Genomic DNA, 22,634 nt, shown 5'->3' with positions numbered 1-22,634 from the left:
TAATATGACACGAGTATCAGCCTCCTCATGTACTGTAGTTAGTTAGGTAGTTACTAGCATGTTGTGAATAGTACCACTGTATTCCTTATCCTTGAAAATGTAGGATTAGTCACCAGAATCAAGATCCTAGGTGGTCTAGCACCTGAGTCATTGGTAAAATGACAGCAGGTGGTGGCCATTTTGAAAGATGGCTGCCATGGTTACCACAGGACAATTCTATATAGTACCACTGTATTCCTCATACTTGAAAATGTAGGATTAGTCACCAGAATCAAGATCCTAGGTTGTCTAGCACCTGAGTTATTGGTAAAATAACAGCAGATGGAGGCCATTTTGGAAAATGGCTGCCATGGTTACCACAGGACAAATCTGCGATGGCCCTATAGCCAAAAATGTTCCTTATGGCATGCTCTAACTGTGTGACAAATTTCATGCTTGTATCGTAAAGTGCACGATTCCATCAAAATATGGCCCGAAACGCCTGGACTAAGAGGGATGCATAGCTGAACCTTGTGGCTGTGTTTTAAGCACCCTCTGGTGGTCACATTTGACATGCATGCAAACAGACAGGTCAACTATCAACAAAATACAGCAAAAGGAGATGTAATTCTGACCTGGAGTCCCAAAGGATATTCACAAGCATTAAGGGTTGCACACCGGTGTCGCACACTGATAATAGCTGATCTACAATATCACAACCAAATATAAATCCGGTATTATGCAAAGCTAAAAACTGTCCACCATCTAGTATCAAGCCACTGCCAGCAAAGAGTGTGAATTTATATAGGACACACTGTATCATATAACAGCCATATAATACACTCTGTCAAATATGATACACTGTAGTCACTTTGTATAAATATACTGTGTTATTTTATGTAGTATTTGAATAATTACACTATTTCCAGCAGTATTTGCAGCGTTTGCATACTGTTCACATTAGACCTGCACACACACAGAAGTATGCCTGCAGCATACTGATGCAATCCAGTGCCAACAAGCTGGCAGTGTGAACTTGATATTCACCGTAGCAGTATAGCTGCAGGTGTATTGGGTTTACCTGTGAGACACAGTGGTGGCTTGTCTGGCAGGTTTTTTCTTTTTTTCCTCTTATTATTCTAAACACTTCTAAGATTTCCAACATAACAATGTTGTATTTTAGCATTTGAATCACAGCCAAGCCCGATATTATGTCATATGTTTCCCATTTGAGAATTGTTAATGCTTTTCTCTGCCAACACATGATCTGCCATCTAAGCTAGTAAGAATCAAGTGAATTGTTTATCTGGATAAAAAATAAAAGTCTAAAATAGGACAAAATAATGATAATAATAATATTAATCCACTTTTCTTTGTGGTTTTTAGAGCCATATAGACCATATTCCTGAATCCGAAAGGGATGTGTAGGGGTTCACACTCAGTGAGCTGCAAATCACATTGCAACTTTAAATGGAAATCACTCATATAGGTTTCCCTTTTAAAGAAAGGAAAGGGAAAGTAAACAAAGTTCTGGCTTATAGTTGGGACTCTTGGGAGACACTCCCTCTCAACCACTTCAACTTCAGATCTTGTATATTCAGCAGCCTTGACAACTGCTAGAATAGACACCAAAATGTTTGCACACTAAAATACACTCTTTAAGAACAATTCAACACTGGCTGGGGAATAACCCAGTGTTGAATAACCCAGTGTTGCAGTGATGGGTGTCACGCAGTAGTCAGTGGTGGAAAAAGTACAAATTGTTTAGCAAAAGTAAAAGTAGCCTACTCATTATGCTGAATGTGCCATTTCACAAGTTAAAAATAAATAAATATTTTGAAAATAGCCGATCTACAAGCTCATGCATTGTGAGCTTGTAGATCGGCTATTTTCAAATGGCCTAAATGTTAAAATGTATATAAGGCTGAAGTGGTTACATGCATGATTGATGATAATAATAAAAATCTACAAAATAACTAGTAAATAACTACTAAAGTGTTCAAATAATTGTAGTGGAAGAAAAGTAAAATATTTGCCTCTGAGATGTAGTGGAGTAGAAGTAGAAGTACTGAAAATTTGAAATACTCCAGTACAGTGAAGACATACCTCAAAACTGTACTTAAGTACATGTACTTAGTTACTTTACGCCACTGGCAGTAGTAGGACACAGGGATCTCTCTCTCTCTCCCTCTCTCTCTGTGTAGGAATGCACAGACACAGCGGACAGGACATAGCAGCCAGTGACGTAATGCGCCACAGTGCCATTCCACACCCTTGCATCAGATCCGTGCCTGAGAGAGTTGAAATAAAGTTGTCCTGCCTTGGGGATGTGAACAAAATAAAAGACTTTTGTCACTTTAACAAAGCGATCGCTCGCACCCGCAGCCTAGCGCAGGATGGGACATGGGTCATGGGATCGGCATGATGTGTTACTAAAGTCAACATTTAATTGTTGCGCAGCGCGATGATCCGAGTTCCGTACTGCTGTCACCAGCATTATCCCAAGTCTCCCAGACAGCGATCGAAAGAAATACATAAATAAATAGTCTTTACTCTTTTCTTTTGAATGATCAGACAAAAATAAAGACAAAAGTTTTAGAATAAATAAAATAGAAACATTATGAAGTTATAAGCTACCTTGTCCACAACAGACGGGACGGTGTTTTGTCACTTTCCAGATCGCTGTCACTGTGGTTTAGTGTCGTCCCGGGCTGGCTGTCAGTGTGATCACCCAGTCAGTGATCGCCCCAGCGGCCGTTCCTAGCGTCGCTGCACGGTGTCTCTATTGCCCTGCCTGCCCGGCCGGCCGCTTCAGTCACGCCGCATCTCATCCGCCTTCCTGATTGGTCTGCGGGGCTAATTACAAGGCGCAGGCGCCGAGAGACAAAGAGGACAGTTCCAGAGCGGACCAGTGTGACCACATAGAATTAGGAGTGGCTTTTTTACACTTTAAAGCAGGGGTCTTCAACGTTTTCAGGCCAAGGACCCCCTAGCTGAGAGAGAGATGAAGCAGGGACCCCCTCTATATAACTTTTTTTAATTAGGTCTGCTCTTTTTTTCCCTCTACACCTATAACTCTTTGCCAAAAATAGCAGATCTACAAGCTCACAACGCCTTGCAGCACGAGGCGTTGAGCTTGTAGATCTGCTATTTTTGGCAAAAGTTTTCCTCAGAAAAGAGATGCTAGGGTTCAAGTGGTTAAGGTTAAAAAAAAATCCTATCACACAAAGATTTGGGGGACCCCCTGTAGTAACTCTGAGGACCCCCTGTTGAAGACCCCTGCTTTAAATCAACTATTAGGCTAGTGCAGGGGTGGGCAACTTTGATGATGGAGAGGGCCACTATATTTCCACACACACTCCAGAGGAGCCACATTGCATACTGTTGGACAGACATTCTATGTCACACAAAAGTAGCAAAAATAGCTGATCCACGAGCTCAAAGTGCAGCACTGCAATGCGTTTTGAGCTTGTAGATCGACTATTTTTGCTATTTATTTATCGGAATCCTATTTTTATTTTTTGTAGCTATTTTTGAATTGGAATCCTGAAAAGTAACATTTGTATTTCATTTCAAATGCATTTAGTTATACTTATGTTAACATTTTGAACTTTACAAATACATTGGACATAAAAAAAGACAATAGAACTTTAATACTAGTCATTAAGCTACTAATTTAGACGTAATTAAAGCGGATCATGTTTGCATGTTTGGAATTGTAACAGCTGAAATCAATAATATATCAGTAACCAAACACAACATTGTTTTTCCTCATAGACACCACTAGGGGTCGTTATAGACCCAGCCAAAAGATGATTAGCCTGGCTGGTTTAATTACACTATAATAAAATACACAACACACACACACAAAAAAAGACTGCTCAATAGCTTATTTTTCAATCTAACCTCTGTGAATGATTTTGTTTCTCATGTAAAATTATTGTAATTCAATTTAAACCAAGACTATACTTTTCATATCAGGGTCCCTATAGTTTTAAATGTGGGTTAAGGATGGCCTAATGAATGTCAATGTGAGGATGTGTGACATTAAAATGTTTGAAAACTCCATAGGTTAGGTTGACATGAATTTGTCACAAGGCCCTGGTGTTACTTTACATTAACACGATTCACATGTTTTGCAGAAAAGAGGGATTCCCCTCATTCACTGAGGGATTCCCTTCATTCAATGTAGAAGTACTCTGTTATTCCGTAATTCTACATTTACTTGAGTAAAAGTACAAAAGTATTGGTATCAAAATGTACTTGAAGTAGCAAAAGTAGAAAGTACTCATCATACAGAATGTTCAGTTTCACAATTGTTTTCACAATCTTTTGAAAACAGCAGATCTACAAGCTCACAATGCGTCGCAACGCGACGCATTGTGAGCTTGTGGATCTGCTGTTTTCAAATGGCCGAAATGTATATAGGGCTTAAGTGGTTACTGTATGTTTTGTAATAATAATCAGATCTACAAAGTAACTAGTAACTCAAGTTTTCAAATCATTGTAGTGGAGTAAAAGTATAATATTTGCCTTTGAGATGTAGTGGAGAAGTAAAAGTACTGAAAACTGGAAATACTCCTGTAAAAAAAACTGAAAATTATACTTAAGTACTGTAGCCTACTTGAGTGAATGTAGGCCTACTTGGTTACACCACTGGATGGGATGAAGCCAAGTGGACCACAGGGCTCTTAATCCACCCATGGAACATAGCCTACATTGAGACAACTGTCATTTTCTCTGTCAGTCTTTAGAGTCTAGCATGCAATAAGCTTGTACAGACTTCTTGCCCCTCCCTGTCCACATTTCTCACATACTTCTGGGCTAGCCTCCTTCCTGGATGCACACTCCACAACCAGATGGTTCATTCATCTTTCTGGCAAAAGGTATAACCCTTGCCGTTTTAAGCATGTGGAGTATTTCTGGCATCTACTGAAAGTGCAGATAAAATGTGTTTTATGTGGCTCTGTATATGACTAGTTTTTTTGAATACATCTTTTTTTTTTTAAATAAGAGAAAAAAACATTTAGGCTACTCCAATAATGTCTACTGAAAATGCAGATAATATGTTTTTTATGTGTCTCTGTATGACAAAAAGAAGAGAAACAAACATCTAGGCATGTATGGAAGATACAGATGTATATGTAGATGCAAGGTCTGCCTTTCAAATGGCAGATGAGGGACAGATGAGTTTCTGAATTTAGTGGGACAGCCAGTGAAATAATGAAGCCATCATCTCTGCTCACTGCCAATGAAGGCACCTCACCTTATTACTTATCTGGACATCAATCCATTATCCTTTCTTGGACCTGAAATCTGACATTTCACTAATATCAGCATGTGGTTCCCACATATGGGGTCCAGGTGCGGTTCCCCCTTTGGGGGCGTTCCAAAGATCACAGGGCTTGTCAGGCCTTGTCTGTTTGGTAGAACATTTTAAACATATAGTGCACAAAATCATAACTTGCTTTCATCCACTGTCTGCCTGTATGCTCTCAATGTGACATCAGGCCAACTTGTAATGCGGAAAAACATTTTTCAAAGTTTCAAAAATAGTGATGATTAGGGTAAAAGAGGGTGGCGTTTTAAACACAGTCAGTATGTGTATTTCACATCTCAATTGGTACAGTATGGCCCATGGCCCATTCCCTTCCTAGGCCCAATTCAGATTGATATAGCTTGATATACCTGAGCATGTGAGTTCAGTGTGTCCTCACTGTGAACCTTTTGGTGTTTGTACATCTAACATAATTAGTTCCATGATGTACAGTATATTGTTGAATGTAAATATTGCGTCCGTATTCCTGTGTCATTCACCGTATAAGAATTAACATCTTATTAGTTCCCTCATTCTGTGGTTGAAAGTTGTTTGTTAATGTTACGTGCAATACTGGGCAGACTTGACTACAGCCAATATTATTCATAAATCCTGCCTCTTCCTCACTCAGGGTGACTCATTGGGCATTGTTAGTATGTGTTTTGAGTGAATTGTTTTTGACTAACAAAATAGAGGTAAAGCCTAGATATTCATGCAGTTTACATAGTGCATGTCGAATCTGTAAATAATGTGCTTTAGGAGTAGGACCATATTTCTGTGCAGCATGGACTTCATTGCATTACTTTATCATGAATATACTACTGTATGATGCCATTGTGGTCAATTACAATTAGTAACAATTACATGTGTATACTATAGCCACTCAAACCATTTGTTTTCTGTTTATTTGCTTTATAGGAACTCAAGTACTGTACTTAAGTACTTGAGTTGAATTATTTCCAATAATTTAACTTTTACTACACTCTCCACTACATCTCAGAGGCAAATATTTTACTTTTACTCCACTACAATTATTTGAAAACTTTAGTTACTTTTTGATTATTTGATTATTATTACAAAACATACATTAACCACTTCAGCCCTATATACATTTCGGCCATTTGAAAATAGTCAATCTACAAGCTCACAAAATCTGCTATTTTTTAGATCTGCTATTTTCAAAAGATTTTTATACATTTGAATACTTGTGAAATTGGACATTCTGCATAATGAAAATTTCTACTTTGGGTACATTAAGTAAGTACATTTTGATACCAATACTTTAGTACTTTTACTCGAGTAAATTTTGAATTCCGGACTTTTACTTAGCGGTTCTACATTGCAGTATTATACTTTTACTTCAGTAAACCACTGATTGATAAGAGATCTGAGATCATCATAAGCAACATGTTCATGTTTCACCCCAGACCTAGCCATGGATCACAAGACGGTCATCTGTCATGACCGTCATGGATGAACTTCAACAATGTTTGCACTTTCTTCCTTTTTAGCCCGTACATCTACATAAACGTTTATATTTCAAATATAAAGTGCTTACCCCGTGGCCATAAATGTTAAAATAATGTACGGGCACTGAGACGTACCCGTATCTTCTGTATTGTTAATTAAAAAGCATTTTAATCCGATTGGTGGCCATTTTCTCATAGAGTTAAAATGTATCAGAGTGCAATACACCTCCCAACCAATAGAGTCGCGTAGTTGAAAGTATACGGAGAAAATACGCGGAAAATGGCCACCAATCGGATTAAAATGCTTTTTATTGAACAATACAGGACAATACGGGTATTTTTGAGGAGCCGTGCAGTATTGTAACATCCGTGGCCATAGGGTGGGCGCTTTATATTTGAAATTTGAACGTTTATGTAGATGTACTAACAAAACAGGGAGAAAGTGCAAACACTATTTTGAAGCTCATCCATGACTGTCATGTAACATATGACCGACAGGCGTGTATCAGGGCTAACCCGGACCCAATATAGGGGCGTACCGGACGTGTCTACCATCTTTGATTTGTAGACGCAAACGGAAGTGATCCCTTGTATTGTTTGTTGTCAAAGGAGGTTTTAATACTTTAATCTTCCAGATTCAACCAGAGGAGCTCCAACTAAACACTTGTCGGTATGTGTGTTGTTACAAGAAGCTTCTTGTGTCGTTTAAAGTCTTGTTCGATGTCAGCCGTCAAAGAAAAGACGTCGCAAATTGAGAAATAAAGCGCCCTAGTTGTCGCTTTAAGTGTCCATGTCATTAACAGCAGCAGAACCAGCTGTCCTGCATTAAGCCTAATACTGTTGACACAGAACTGAAATACTGATGTTTTCATTATATGTGGTTATATCTTCACATTGAACTAATTTGGTGTGACAGTGGAACTGTGACTCAATTCAATGTAGGTGTTGGCTTTTGGCAGAGGTGTAAAGTAACTACGTACATTTACTCAAGTACACAAGCTTGAGGTATTATTACTTTACTGGAATATTATTTTTTTGTCATGCTTTTACTTCTACTCCACTACATCTCAGTGTCAAATATTACACCTTTTACTCCACTACAATTATTAGAAAACTTTAGTTACTTTGTATATTTTGATTATTATTACAAAACATGCATTAACCACTTAAGCCCTATGTATCCTTTGGCTATTTGAAAATAGCAGCTCACCACCTTGAGCTTTTAGATCTGCTATTTTCAAAGGATTGTATACATACATTTGGAAACTTATGAAATGGGACATTCTGCATAATGAGTACTTTTACTTTTGTATTTTAAGTGTATTTTGATAGCAATACTTTTGTACTTTTACTCAAGTAAATTTTGAACTCTGGACTTTTACTTTTAACAGTATTTCATTGCAGTATTTATACTTTTACTTAAGTACAAAAAAATGTGAGTACTTTTTCCACCACTGGCTTTTGGTTAAGTTACTTACAACAGTCACATGACATTGTTTTGACGTTACAGTTAATGTGGGCATTTATCAGACACTCGTAATCCAGTGTGATTTACAAATTTCATGAACCCTAGTCAACAAAGAGGGTAAATGGCCAAGTGCAAATAAAAGTCAAGTACTGCAAACTATAGTAACTTTTTTTTGCTAGGTTTGATGTTTAAAACAGCAAACATGGCACCTGTCTTAGCCTTGATCAAGACTAATAGTTGTAGCCTTGATACAAGACTGTCATATTATATGACCGTCTTGTGATCCAAGGCTATCGAGTCTGGCTTTTACTTTCAAATGTCAAAATCGATAGTCTTGATCCATGGCTACATCTCTCTTAGCCTTGGATCAAGACTATCATAGATGTATTTGATCGATTTTGTCATTTGCACATCTATGTTAGATACGAAAGTAAAAGTCAGACTTGATTAAAATACATCTGATAGTCTTGATCCAAGGCTACATCTGTCTAAACGTATCTACAACATGCAGTATATTTGACATACGTGGACAAGCAAACCATACATTTAACTAACTTGAACTAAAAAACAACATACACTGGCATAGTATAACTATCGTTTATGAAAAAAAAAATGTAGTGAGACAAGGAATGAGTGCTGGTTAACTTGGCTCAAGGTCAACAAACAATTGGACATGGTTTAACTGTGCAATTATTAAATGGTGGTTACCTTGTGGGGTGAGTGGGTGAGCTGTTACATTGTGAGGTCATTCTATAATGGGCTCTGCACAGCGGCCATATTTGAAAGAAATTCCTTATTTACAAATGATTCTAATGAAGGCTCTGTTCCATTTAGTGTAGCACAGTGGTTCTCAAACTTTTTTTTAATTTCAAGGACCCCCATAACTCTTGAGAGTGTACAATTGGAACCAAATGGACCCTCACAGGTCCATTTGGTTCCATTTGTACACTCTCAGAGTTACACAACCGTAAGGGGCCATCTTTTATAGTTTTTAGTTAGTCCTAGCTAAAAACATAAAGGACGGGTAACAGACGAACATTTACCACCAATATAGTCCTGCCACTAAGCCATATATGAAATTTAAAGAAACAATGATGTTTCATGAAGTTTTATAAAGTTAAGTATCCTTTCTTTGTTACATAGACATGTGTCAGACATGACACTCTCCATTCATGGCATCATGACGTGTTGTGATGCCACTCCCAGAGACCCTCCTTGTTTTTTGGAATTATTTTCTCTCTCTCAGACGGAGGGATGGTGTGTAGAGAAAAGAGTAATACCTGACGTGTATTTTAGGACTATAGGTTTAGCTCAACTGAATTGGCCACAATGGCATTAAACAGGAGACATTCTTATACCCCCAGGGTGAGTAGAATGGACAACAAAATAATATTGCATTATATTTTGTATATGCTTAATGATAATCTTGATGCAGTTGCTTACAAAAAGTGAATTGATATTTATGACAATGTTTGTGGTGATAATACTCACCTCTCACCTTGTTTTGGAACTCGGATGATGAGAGAACATTTTATGAATCTTCAGCTAACCATAAATTATGCTTTTAGAAAAAAATAGAATATAATATCCTTACCATTTAAAATTCGAGACTAAGCTTTCCCTGCTATTCCAAGAGGTTAATTAATTTCACATGCTTCCTGCAAAAGTATAAAAAAAAATTAACTGAATCCTCAGTCAGCTTAAAAAAGTATTGAAAAAAATGCAAGTCCTGTAATATTGCTTCCATCAGGGATGCGGAAAATAGCTTTGTGCCCTTTGGACTAACTGTAGCGGTGTGAATCTCACATGTACCCGCTGCTTGAGGGAAGTTAAGTTGTCATGCTCCTCCGCAGTCATATGCATCCTCAATGAGCTTCTCTGTACGAAACGGCTTGTTTGTTAAGATGCCTGTTGCCATCGGGGCCACATGACCAGCTGTGTTGCGTGTTCGTCTACTCTATGTGCAGCCTGAGGTTTCTCCTTAGATGAGATTCTGCAGGCTGGCTCATGATGACATGAGTATGAATTGTTTAGTAAGAAAAACCCCAGGTGTTGGTGCAAATGGAATAGTGGCACTCCAGAAACATATATATTTTTTAATAATCAGGCTTCACCCATTAAGACCAGGAACGCATTTGTGTTCATTTTGAACTCAAATCTTTGCTTCTGGGGGTCCCTAGAATCCTTGACATGAAAAAGGTTTGAGAATCGCTGATATTATAGGAACATAAGTTTTTATTTTTAAACTGTTAGGATTTAGAAGATATTTGTAGAATCCCCAGAAGCAAATATTTGAGTTATAAAAATGTTCGCTTTAAAAAATAATTTTCATGATTCTTCAAAAAATAGCAGATCTACAAGCTCATAGCGCGGCACTTGGTGCCACGCTATGAGCTTGTAGATCTGCTATTTTTTGAATAGCCAAAGAAATCGGAAAATTACACAGATGCGTTCCCGGTCTTAATGGGTTTTTGGGTCTTGGATCTTTTTTTCAGAGGTCGTATTGAACTGCTACTGTATGAATGTGCAAGACGTATCTTATCTATATGGGATTTGAACCCATGCTGTTATCATTACTGGTCTCTGCAGTGCCCCATCCCTCATCTGTTTTTCCCTACCCTCTTCCTTCTCCACATGTACATTCTCCTCTCCCTGGCGCCCCCCTAGCTGACCAGCCCTCTGATCAGCAAGATGAGTGGGGACAGCGGTAAGCCTGCTAAGGTAAGGTGCTTTGACACGTCTTCTGATGGCTGCTGCTGGATTCTGGTTGGGGTTTTGAAGTACAATGTAATAACAAAATAAAAAGTTGTTGGCAGAATTATCTAGCAGAGCATGCTACCGTTTGACTGTTCTATTGATTGGACATCCTCAGTTTTGGCGAGAGGATGATGCAAAATCTGCAGTTTTCCATTTAATTATCTAAAAAAAGTAACTGATATTGTTGATATCGACTAGTAAGGATCTGAAGTTGCCCATTATGTTGCCATATCCTTAGTGACATATATAAATTAAATGTCTAGTGATGACCATGCGTGGAAAAGAAAAGGGGGAAAAAGGGAAAAAGAAATGGATCCAAACGTATCAGAATGTATTCCGATCACCCCGAAATGATGTAATCACTACTGAGGTCTGTAATATTAACTTTTCCTCCTCAAGGTGGGCTCTGTCGTGGAGGTGATCGGCAAGGGTCACCGTGGGACCGTAGCCTTTGTGGGCGCCACCCTCTTTGCCTCTGGCAAATGGGTGGGCGTCATTCTGGACGAGGCTAAGGGCAAGAACGACGGCACGGTGCAGGGCAAGCGCTACTTCACCTGCCAGGAAAACCACGGGATATTTGTCCGGCAGAGCCAGGTAACCAAGAAAATAATGCAGATTGGAAGACATGACAAATCCACAGAAGCGTAAACCCTTTTATATTCAAGTTGTGCACCGAAAAAGGCAGATCTACATGATCTGATTGTGACTTGTGAGCTCAACAAAGTATAAATCTGGTTTTGCGTAATCTGTCTCTATGGTTATGCCCATTTCCATTTAAATGGGAGCTTTTCCTTGATATTCGATAACGATTTAATTGTGTCATTGAACATTGGAACATATGAATACAATTTTAGGCTTTGTAATAAAAAATTGCACAGGGCACATATGACAAATAACTTGAATATACAAATAACTTATTAACATATTTAATAATTTTATGCATGTAAAAATAGCAGAAATAGCTGATCTACAAGCTTACAACGCGTCACACCGTCATAAGCTTAGATCAGCTATTTCTGCTATTTTTTATATTTGAAAATGTGTGAAAATATTTCAACATGGAAACGATTAGGACGATTATGGAAAAGTAATTGCGATTATCTCAAGTAATTGCGATTAGACTATTATGTAATAATTGTGACAGGCCTAGCGATAATGTAACACCCGGGATTCCAACCCTGATCTCCCGCACGGGACGGTACACTAAAGCCAAATATATGATCACTGTCATACATCAAAGTATGAATGACATCCAACACTCCTTAATCCGAGGTTCCCATTTTCATGTTTCCACTCAAATGATGTGGGTGTTGTGTCATATTTTCCTGATCCCGCGTGTGTGTGTGTGTGTGGTTGTGTCCAGATTCAGCTGGTGGAGGACTCCAGTGCCTCGACACCAGAGACCCCTGATGCTGCTCCTCCTACCTCCAAGCTGCCCACTCCTGATAGTGCCACCTCCAAGCTGCCCAAGCTGAGAGGTAAAACTTGTTTGGCATGTTGTTATAGGCAGAAGTTGAAAAGTAAAGAAGGAAAAATGATCGATTCGTTGTGAGCTTGTAGATTGGCTAATTTCGCTATAGTTAATATTTTTTCAATTTTTAAAATGTATTTTTATTCTTGTCTTTTCTTCAGAGCCATCAGAGACTCCAAAAGCAGCCAAACAGGTAATGGGGCATAAATGCAGCCTGTTGCAATGAGAACTAACACTAACATGATTTTTATATACAGGTATGGTGGTTCTGAATATGGGTAGAGTTGCGTGGACCTCCACTTTTCGTGAAGCGGAAGTTCTGCTTTACCCATTCAGTGTGAAGCAGGACATCCGCCTTACATCGGTTCTGCTTCATCTTGTCAGGTTTATTCTATAATGACTGCCTAACTGTATGTATGTAAGAGGCCATGGTCTTCCATGGATTTTAGAACATTTAAGGGGCATTGTGAGGCACAGCACAAAGAGTGTGAGAGAAAATGGAAAGATTTATTTTACTGCATTCTTTAATGATGAAACACTTGCAAACTTGTGAACCTGCAGATCTGTAAAGTAAGTGTCGAACCAAATTGGCACAACTGAACAAAAAAAGGTGTTCAAAGAAGTACCGCTTAGCTCCCAAAAGGTGTGGACTGCAGACTTTCAAAGAAAAGGATTCCAAGGCACTCTGTCTTTGATGAAAAAATATATAATTTATTTTGAGCAAGGCAATAAGTTAGCAAGCTAACAAATTAGCAATACTTTCTGTCGATTCACTCCCTTTCTTATTTGTAATGATGTTCTTTAAAAGGTGGGTTATTATTCATTCATGGTATATACGGTACCAGCCATGGTTTTCTCTTGCAGTTTTCTAAGCAGAATGTTGTAGTCGGCACTTGGATTCAGAAATCAGGCAAAGGGCGTACTGAAGCCAAAAAAGTTAGTTATTATATACCCATCCCTAATCCTTCCTCTCCCCCCTTACCCCACCCAAGCAACTGATACTCCTTGTCTCTTAGATAGCTTCCCATCTCTTGATCTGTCTTCTCTTTTTTTTGTTCTCTGAAAACTGTTGCAGACGCCCGTGAGCATTAAAAAGGTAGCAGAAATTCAAAGTTGGCACATTCACTGGTGTTTTTATTTTTCGTCATCCCACTTGCACGTGATATTTATCGCTGTCTGTTTCCGTCAGGATGATGGAACGTCAGCCACTCGATGTGTTGACAGTTGACTGTCATCTTTTTGTCCTTGCATCATTTTTTGTTACAGACACATCTTGTGAATTTGGTAGGGATGCACGATATTGGACGATATTTTGTCTTAAACTTACTCCCGTTATACAGTAACTGTGATTGTGGCTGCAGAGGCAGATTTAAAGAAACAAGAAAACGGTGCATTATTATTACCTGATTTATTAGTCCCACTGATGCACATATTAGTTCAAACTTATAGGTAGTAATGATTTATTTTTACTCAACATTTATCCGACTTGTTTGCCTTTACTTTTACTCTTTTGAAAGCTACCCCAGAAAACGCTGAATCTGCAGCCTTCAGTCATCGCATAAATATTATGATTAAGTCAATATTGGCCAATACGTTATGATGAATCATTAATTGTGCATCCCTAGAATTTAGTTTATCATTTTATGTGCAGTATTTTAACCACTTTGAACTTGGCATCCCTATTTTGAGCATATCCTTATCGTAACGTTGTACGACAAATAGTGAAAATAACAGATCTACAACGAAGTACAGTACAGATCAAGTGGTTAATTCACTGTGATGGGTGTTTGAGTCACACTTTAGTACTTATTTTCTTCTGTAATGTTTTTGTTGCATGAATTCAAGTTCTATAATGCTCCCAACTATGACGCATGTGGTCTCGACTTTCCTAATTATTGTTAATTAAAACGGTGGTTACTCTGCTAGCCGTCTTCAAGCTCTGCTGACTGCACAGTTTCCTCTGTGCTGCTAACCTCTTTTACTTGCCTCTCCTCTACTGCGTGTGCACGCATTTGTGTGTGTGTGTGTGTGTGTGTCCCTCTACTTCCTCTCCACATCCTATCCCATGCTCCTCTCCAGCCTGCTCCCCGTCGTTCTGGAAAGGTGAGCTTTTCAACAGCTGAACGTGCTGCAGGGAGTTAGTTCGGAGAGCTTACACACGACTCGAGTTTACACACGACTCGCCTCTGAAATGAGTGATAATGATGTTGTCAATTGTATTGTGGATTATATAGGAAACCCCATCAGCAAAAAACATGGGTAGGAGTCAAATTTGAATCTTTAGGATTTACTTATCGTATTCACAGACCGCCCCGTCGATGCTGTTTGCGGGTGCTTCGGTGCAGTGTTACTGTTGTACGTTTCTGCAAACCGCTGCACTCAAGGCAGGTGCAACATCAGCGTATTTTGCAGAAACATCAAGTGACAGCGCTTTCTCTAGCAACCAGGCTGTTCAGTGTCTGGGGAGTTGAATTCCTAATATGCGTACCCATTGAATTATGTGAAACCACTGCTCAGGATACGCGCTGATGAGAGAGTAGTGTTTCTGCTATATTTTAAGGGACAGCCCACCTAGCGGCGGTGTTGGCAGCTCCACGTGTCCTAACATGAGTCTCCCAACAGTTTGCCACACCAAAAGCCTCCCAACAGTGGAGCACACCAACAGGCTCTCAACAGTGGAGCACACCAAAAGGCTCTCAACAGTGGACACCAGGCCGCCTTGTCTCGGCCTCTTCTCTCCCCTCCCTCTTGTCGCGTTCCTTCAGCCGCCCCTCCTTGGTGGTGGCCGTGGTATGGGCCTGTCATTTTCCCACGTATGCCTGGTGTCCTGCACTCACACAGCGTGTGGTGGTAGGAACGTCACTGGGAACATGGCGCGGGTGTACGATGCCACACGACCTGGGCTTGCGTAGTGTATATTTGTTTAAAAAAGGGCTGATTTTTTACCTGAATCCTGTTGGGAAAATCGAAACTTCCAATGTGTTCTGTGCGTGTGGAGAGCTCACTCTGAGGCTCTAGAACAGCTCTGCCAGCCTATGTGAAGCACGTCATCTAGACCATTGGTTCTCAAAGTGGGGTCCGGGGACCCCCAGGGGTTCTTTAGGGAGTTCCAGGGGGTCCCCAGCTAAATGATGGATAGTTAGGAACCAAATGGACCCTTATTGATCTGTAACTCAGAGAGTTACTCTCTCTGAGTTATTTTCACACTCTCAGAGTTAAATTAACATTGATTTTACAACATAAATTGGGGTCCCAGGGATAGAAATGCCATTAAATGCAGGTCCGTAGTCTAATGCATGTCAAACTGGGGGTCCTTGAAATTAAAATAGTTGAGAATCACTGCTAGGGCTGTAAAAATCTTCTCTTATGGGGGTCCCTGGCATATATTTTCAAATGGGGGTCATAAGTGTCAATGTAGGGGGCCTTGACACGAAAAAGTTTGAGAACCTCTGATCTAGACAGGTTTTGCGCAGGCTGTCTTGAATGGACCTTTTTCCACATCCTCCACACAGATTTCAGATGAGTCAAATTTGCCCTTTCAGAGAACTATTGTTATTGGAACACACATGGATGGTGAGATATCCTGGAAGGCACATTGGGAGATCTATTGGGGTTCACTTGCACTAGTTCAAGTTGACGTGACTAAACCTGTGGTGATGGATAGGATGTTTGCTATCTGTGAGCTCACCACAGTTGAGCGTTCAAGCGTTCAGAGTTGGCACATGGGTTGTAAGTCAACAGGCACCAAGTGGAGTGTTAAAGGTGGTGTAAGTGATTTCATTTATTGTTAAAATAAAAGTTAATGGCTATATTCCAATAGTAATCATTGCTATACAGTTTTTGTTCAGTAACGGCGGGTCTTTCTGTCTCTCCTGCTCTTTAGTAAACAGAAAGTAGAAGTTCAGATCGAGAGACCAATTTGATCCAATCAGAAGGGAGCTCATATGGGATTCTGGATAAACAAGTGAAATTGGAAGTGATGAAACTAAAAAAGTTCAGGTCGAAATGCCTATTTTATCCAATCAGGAGGGAACTCACAGGATACAGGATAAACACGTGAAATTGGAAGTGATGCTGATTTGTGTGGTTCTGTCTCCTGATTGGATAGAATTGGCTTCCCGGCCTGAAAATTGCACAATTCCAGAACAATTTGTTTTCTGGTTACTAAAAGAGCTGGAGAGACGGAAATACCCCTGTGACTGAACACTCTGTAGCAGCGATTACTATAGCAGAATATAGAGCTTAACTTTTCAACCAAAAAAAACAACGGCTGTGTGTATAACTGTGTTTTAAAGTTCTGTCCATTCTGTCATTCCTCCTCCTTCCACTCTTCTGTCTGTATCTCTCTGTTTTCCTCTGTGCCTCCAGACACCTCGGGCCGGTCTCTCCTCCTCTCTGTCTGGTAGTGATGTCAGCGAGGCGGGCCTGTCCTCCCAGGGTGCACTGGGGGGCCCCGTCATACCTCAGCCCAGCGGGTCATCTGCAGCGGCAGCCCAGGGGCCTGCTAGCCAGAGCAAGGTGAGATTTGACCAAATGTGTTCTCTAAATGTCTTTTTTTTTGTGCACAGTACATTTTCAATGCTGTCTGTTGTTGTTGAAAGTAAGATGCCATTACTATTTCTGGGTAAACTCATAAGGGAAAGGTTGTTTGTTTAATGAGGCGCGGGACAGCATTATATACTGTGTGGACATTACCTCTCTTTAAATTCATAACCACCCATGTTTTTAGTGTATTCATATATTGAGTGGGAAACACTTTAAAAGCTCAAGTAGTGAGGGCATATTTAGCAGTTGACAAAATGCTTGTCAAAATGTGTATTCATGTCAAATCCATGATAAATGCATTAATAACATAGGATGACAGCTTAATACACAGCGCCTCTATCGCTGCTTCGTCTACATATCACTTTTTTTTTGTCATTCCATTAATTGTCTCATTCCATCCATGTTGCTGTCATTGTGTGACCAGGTGGAACCTGCCATGTCCACGCAGGTAGAGTTCTCATGTGTTGACATGTGACTGCATGCATGCTGAAGATCTCTGGTTCACTAACGGTCTTGCTGCTGCTGTGGCCCCAGTTCTATCCTTAATTACTCGAAAATGTTTGCATCATCCCCCCACCATGGTGTTGATATTAATCCATTAAGACCTGGAACGCATCTGTGTCATTTTTAGATTTGTGCTAAAAAAGCATTATTTTACACTTCGTGAAAATGTGTGAAAATCTTTGAATATATATATATATATATATTATTTTAAAGTGAACACTTTTAACTCTAATGTTTGCTTCCTGGGGTCCCTGTAACAAAATATTTTGAGATGGGGGTCTGCGGCCAAATGCATATAATTTTGGGGGTCCTTGGCATGAAAAAGTTTGAGCACCACTGATATAGAAACATAAGTTTTTCAGAAAACTGTTGGGATTTAGAAGACATTTGTAGAATCGGCTTCAGGTCTTAATGGGTTAATAGTGATGACGCATGCGTTTGCTTGTTTATGAGACAATGAAACAAAAAGCACCACTGTCTTCCACCAGAGTCTTATTATACAAAGGAATGAATTCACCTCCCTTCACACTACTGCTGTTCCACCTGTAGAGGGCACTCTCTGATGCTCTCTGGTTAATTCAAAGTCTCTAGAGATGCCTAACTGTGGTAATTGTTGTCAAATGAAGAGTGACTCACAGTAATCACATAGATGTGGGTTTTTGATGGTGAGTTCACAACAAGGTATCTTGCTTGTAATTTGATCATATTCTGTTCTTCTGAAGGATGCCTTGCCAGACAATTTTGATTAGGGCCTCATCAATCTATTATTTTCCTAGGGATTATTCTATATATTACCTAAAATATCATTGAATCGACGCAGAAACATATGAAATCGATTTTTCTATGATACATTTTTTTATAATCAGCTATATCAATTGGTCTGATTAACCACCTAAATCTAAAAAATGCCTTTCACCCAAAAATTGATATTTTATTAAAATGGATTATCTTTTTTATAATTGATTAAAGTGATTAGTTTAACTGTTGAACCCCATATTTTTTATTCACATGAATCCGACACGCTTTAAAGTAGAAGTTCACCCAAAAAAATACTTTTCTATCAATTACACACCCCATGAAGCCTTGAATTCATGTAGTTTGTTTTTGTCGCATTCCAAAGCAATTATTGGATGACCGGATGGCTGCTCAGTAGGACTCAATTGATTGTCATCAAATGATTTGCTCAGGAATGTGACAAAAAAACAAACAAACTATGAATTCAAGGCTTCATGGGGTGTGTAATTGATAGAAAATGTGTGAGATTAACCCATCACTGACTTGCTCTCCGCTCTTCCCTCTCTCTCTCTCCCTCCCTCCCTCCTGCCTCCTCCACCTTCCCAGGAGGAGGAGTCCCTGCGTGGCCAGGTGAAGGACCTGGAGGAGAAGCTGGAGACGCTGAAGATGAAGCGGGCGGAGGACAAGGCCAAGCTGAAGGAGCTGGAGAAGCACAAGATCCAGATGGAGCAGCTGCAGGAGTGGAAGAACAAGATGCAGGAGCAGCAGGCCGACCTGCAGAAGCAGCTCAAAGAGGCCAAGAAGGTAAAGGAAGGAAGGACATAGATGGCTCTCTTAAACCAGGGGTCTTCAACAGGGGTTCCGGGACCCGAATGCGGCCATGGCGACAATTATCCCGCTTATTACACGTCTACTTTATAAATGAATGAATTGACCCAAAAGTAACAACAAAGGGAACATTTCCTTGCTTACGGTTATGAAAGTATTCCATAAGTATTGCGCTGGCCGTCCGTCCAGCGCAACACGGTCACCTTTGAAAACAAGGAATGTTGATCAAATAGAATACATTTTCGGTTACTGCATCGTCTATTTCTCGCTTCAAATGTTTTCAAAAACATTCTTGAGAGCAACGTTTAGTTGTAAATGACATGGAGCCCGAAGCTGTTGACACCCATATTTTGAGTGTAAACAGCTTTATGGTCTTAATTGGGGGCGTGGAGCAATGCAAAGGATCTTTCATATGAACGCGCTTTACACTGATATTTACGACCAGCTTAGTGAATCGGGCCCATCGTGTGCTTGTTTACATGGCTGTCATGTTCGATGCAGCATACAAATCAAGCAGCGCAGCAGGTGCTCCGAGTCTTTGATTAGACAGAGGTCTGTTATTGAGCAGAGCGGTCATTGTCCAGAAATAACACACCGCTGAATTTAGTGATTGACCAATCAGAATCAAGCATTCAACCAAGCTGTGTAATAAGTTGTATTAACATCCTCTACCATACAGAAGTGTCCAAACCTGTTACTTTTCAGGATTCAAATTCAAAAGTAGCAGATATACAAGCTTCATGCATCAAAAAACAGTTAAAATATGGAGATACAGTAATAGTTTTTCCGTAGCTCTAAATGTTCCTCCTTCGCCGTGTACCCAGGAAGCCCGCGAGGCCCACGAGGGGAAGGACCGCTACATGGAGGAGATGGCAGACACGGCGGACGCCATCGAGATGGCCACGCTGGACAAGGAGATGGCGGAGGAGCGCGCCGAGTCACTGCAGGCTGAGGTGGACAGCCTGAAGGAGAAGGTTGAGGAGCTCTCCATGGATCTGGAGATCATCAAGCACGAGATCGAGGAGAAAGGTTTGTGTAAGAGGAGGAGGAACTTGAGGGGTCCTTGGGGGGGTTCCAGGGGGTCCCCAGCTGGATTGATTGCTAGGAACCAAACCGACCCTTAACTCTTTGACTGCCAGAGTATTTTCATAATGTACTCACCCAGTGCCAGCGATTTTCGTGTTTTATAACCTTTTCAACCGGTCACAAAATTGTTAAATCCATTAAAGTGGTTTGTCTGGCTGTGTTTATAAACAGACACGACAAATCGACCAGCACTCAAAGAGTTACATTTTTTTGCTCTCTCTCTCTCTCTCTCGACCCCAAACGGAGTCCAAAACGTTATATCCGTTTGTTGCGTTCCTATTTCCCTCACCGCTGGCCAGCTTAGCTTAGCTTATGATCGGATTTCAGATCGTTGGTATACATAACGACGATAACTGTTCGTCATCCAGACTAAAGAAAATAGAACCGGAGCTCTCCATTCGTTTCTTATACCGTGTGAAAAAAACGCGTTTTTCCCTATTTTGGCCTAAAAATCACATTTTTCAGGCTTCCGAGAACCGGAAACTGAACCCGATCATGAATCTGCATCCGGGCGAGTGTGAAGTGAACAAAAAGAGAAACGGATGGTGGAAGACACACAGAACAGCGCGATCACCGATTAAACAATGAAAAAGCTATCAGCGCGTCGATGGCGTGGGTGGATTAAGTAGCATTTAACTCGAAAACGAGTTGATGGCGTTAAAAGAGTTAATGGGTCTTTAAGAGTCTATAGCGGGAACCAAATGGACCCGTAGTGGTCCATTTGGTTCCATTTACACACTCAGACTGATGCTTTGCCATGTAGATTGGGCTCCCAGAGATGAGACCGCTAGACCTCATGCAAAACAAACTGGGGGTCCTCAAAATTATAAAGGTTGATAATCACTGCTCAAAAATCTATGAACACGTGTTTCTTAATGGTTTGTATATGTCTCTCTTTCTCTCCCATCCACCCCTGCCTGTCTCTCTGTCCAATGGTTCCTTGCTGTCTCTCTCATTCTTTCTCTCTCTCTCTGACTCCACGCCACTCTCTCTATCAACCCTATCTCCCTGTCTGTATCGTTCTCTCCCACATCTACTGGGTTCCTCTCATCACGCTGTCCCTCCAGGTACAGATGGTGCTGCCTCCAGCTACCATGTCAAACAGTTGGAGGAGCAGAACGGCAGGCTGAAGGAGGCCTTGGTCAGGTCAGTCAAAATGTGTACATCTGTTTAAAAACAACAGCAGTTGACCCAAACGGTTTCCAATCAGGAATGACTTGACAACAGCATGATAGTCATAATAACCATTATCCACAAAAGCAAGTGGTTTAAAAATAGACCACTTGACTTAAATGATATGTAGTTGTCCTCTGCTGCCTCGGGACACACGCGCATTGTACTTTTACAATAACAAGACATAGTCTGGTTATGGCATTGCCTCCCTGTCCAATTGTAAGCAGAGTTTTCCGATACTTGTATCGGAAAAGCTGCCGATACTGCCTAAATGCTGGTATCTGAATTGGCGAGGATGCCATTCCGATACCACATAAATTACATGATATTTTATTCATATTCTGATTGTACTATTTACCTGAGAGTGTACAAATTATATACTCTCAGACCTGTAAGGGTCTATTTGGAACCCCCTCATGGAACCATATATGGTCCCTGAACCCCACTTTGAGAACCACTGTCCTAGATTTATTTAAATGAGATGCGCAAGTTATGGGGATCGGTAAGGGAGAAAATGGTATCGGTTACATCTCTAATTGTAAGTTGTTAACCCCCCTGTTATGTTCCCAGGATGCGTGACCTGTCCTCGTCAGAGAAGCAGGAGCACGTGAAGCTGCAGAAGCAGACGGAGAAGAAGAATGTGGAGCTGGACACTGTGAGGAGCCAGAAGGAGAAACTCCAAGAGGACATGACACTAGCCGAGGCCACTATCGATGAGCTGAAAGAACAGGTACGGACAGTTAGAGCGAATCACTATCATTTTGAAGAGGGGGGGTACTGTCTTCCCCTGTATAGGATATGAACCACATGCTTAAAATGAAGATGATTTAATCTTTTTCTTTAAAAAGATGACTGCTAATGCTCTTTATCATTAACACATTCCCTGCCAGAGGTCTTTTTTTTTTTTTACCTCCCCAAATTTTTTTTTTTTTTTTTTTTTTTCCATTCACGGTTATACTCGTGACTGGCACATCACGGGGTATTTATCCAATCACGGTTATACTCGTGATTGGTAGGTAATGTGTTAAGACCTGAGGCCGATTCTACAAATGCCTTCTAAACCTGTAGTTCTTTCATAGCAGATGTACAAGCTTGCGTAGCGTATAAAATCTAAAATGGATCCTTTCCCGGTTTTAAGGGGTAACATGTTCCAGTTTATTGCTCCACCATATCTAAACTATCTCTTAATCTTCAAGATTATACAAAAAAAACTTTAATTCTACAATGAACAAACTTAAATTTCACAATGAACAATCAAACAACTAAGTATGCAATACACACACTTTATTTAATTTAACTTAA

The 22,634-nt window shown here is 40.3% G+C and overlaps 2 protein-coding genes across 3 annotated transcripts in view; one reads left to right on the top strand and one right to left on the bottom strand.

Annotated features, from left to right (window-relative positions):
- Window positions 1–2,758, bottom strand: part of tdrd7b (tudor domain containing 7 b) — a 49,549-nt gene extending 46,791 nt beyond the window's left edge. Inside the window, exon 1 of the mRNA XM_084042651.1 lies at window positions 2,617–2,758. The gene's annotated coding sequence lies outside the window, so the exon portion shown is untranslated. The remainder of the gene's footprint in view (window positions 1–2,616) is intronic.
- Window positions 2,759–7,330: 4,572 nt separating this feature from the next.
- The window catches only part of LOC311034631 (dynactin subunit 1-like), a 29,691-nt gene continuing 14,387 nt past the window's right edge, over window positions 7,331–22,634 (top strand). The window contains exons 1-11 of one of the 2 annotated variants that reach the window (XM_084042544.1): window positions 7,331–7,435; window positions 10,901–10,954; window positions 11,390–11,584; window positions 12,354–12,468; window positions 12,623–12,654; window positions 16,830–16,979; window positions 17,431–17,454; window positions 18,852–19,049; window positions 19,898–20,102; window positions 21,227–21,305; window positions 21,903–22,062. In XM_084042544.1, coding sequence (XP_083898670.1) covers window positions 10,925–10,954; window positions 11,390–11,584; window positions 12,354–12,468; window positions 12,623–12,654; window positions 16,830–16,979; window positions 17,431–17,454; window positions 18,852–19,049; window positions 19,898–20,102; window positions 21,227–21,305; window positions 21,903–22,062 — 1,188 coding nt within the window. In that variant the 5' untranslated portion in view covers window positions 7,331–7,435; window positions 10,901–10,924. The remainder of the gene's footprint in view (window positions 7,436–10,900; window positions 10,955–11,389; window positions 11,585–12,353; window positions 12,469–12,622; window positions 12,655–16,829; window positions 16,980–17,430; window positions 17,455–18,851; window positions 19,050–19,897; window positions 20,103–21,226; window positions 21,306–21,902; window positions 22,063–22,634) is intronic. The other variant, XM_084042545.1, reaches the window with a different exon arrangement.

The sequence above is a fragment of the Gymnoscopelus microlampas genome, assembly GCF_963454915.1.
Source record: "Gymnoscopelus microlampas genome assembly, chromosome: 19".
Lineage (NCBI taxonomy): Eukaryota > Metazoa > Chordata > Actinopteri > Myctophiformes > Myctophidae > Gymnoscopelus > Gymnoscopelus microlampas.
This window is presented reverse-complemented; position numbering and strand designations above follow the sequence as displayed.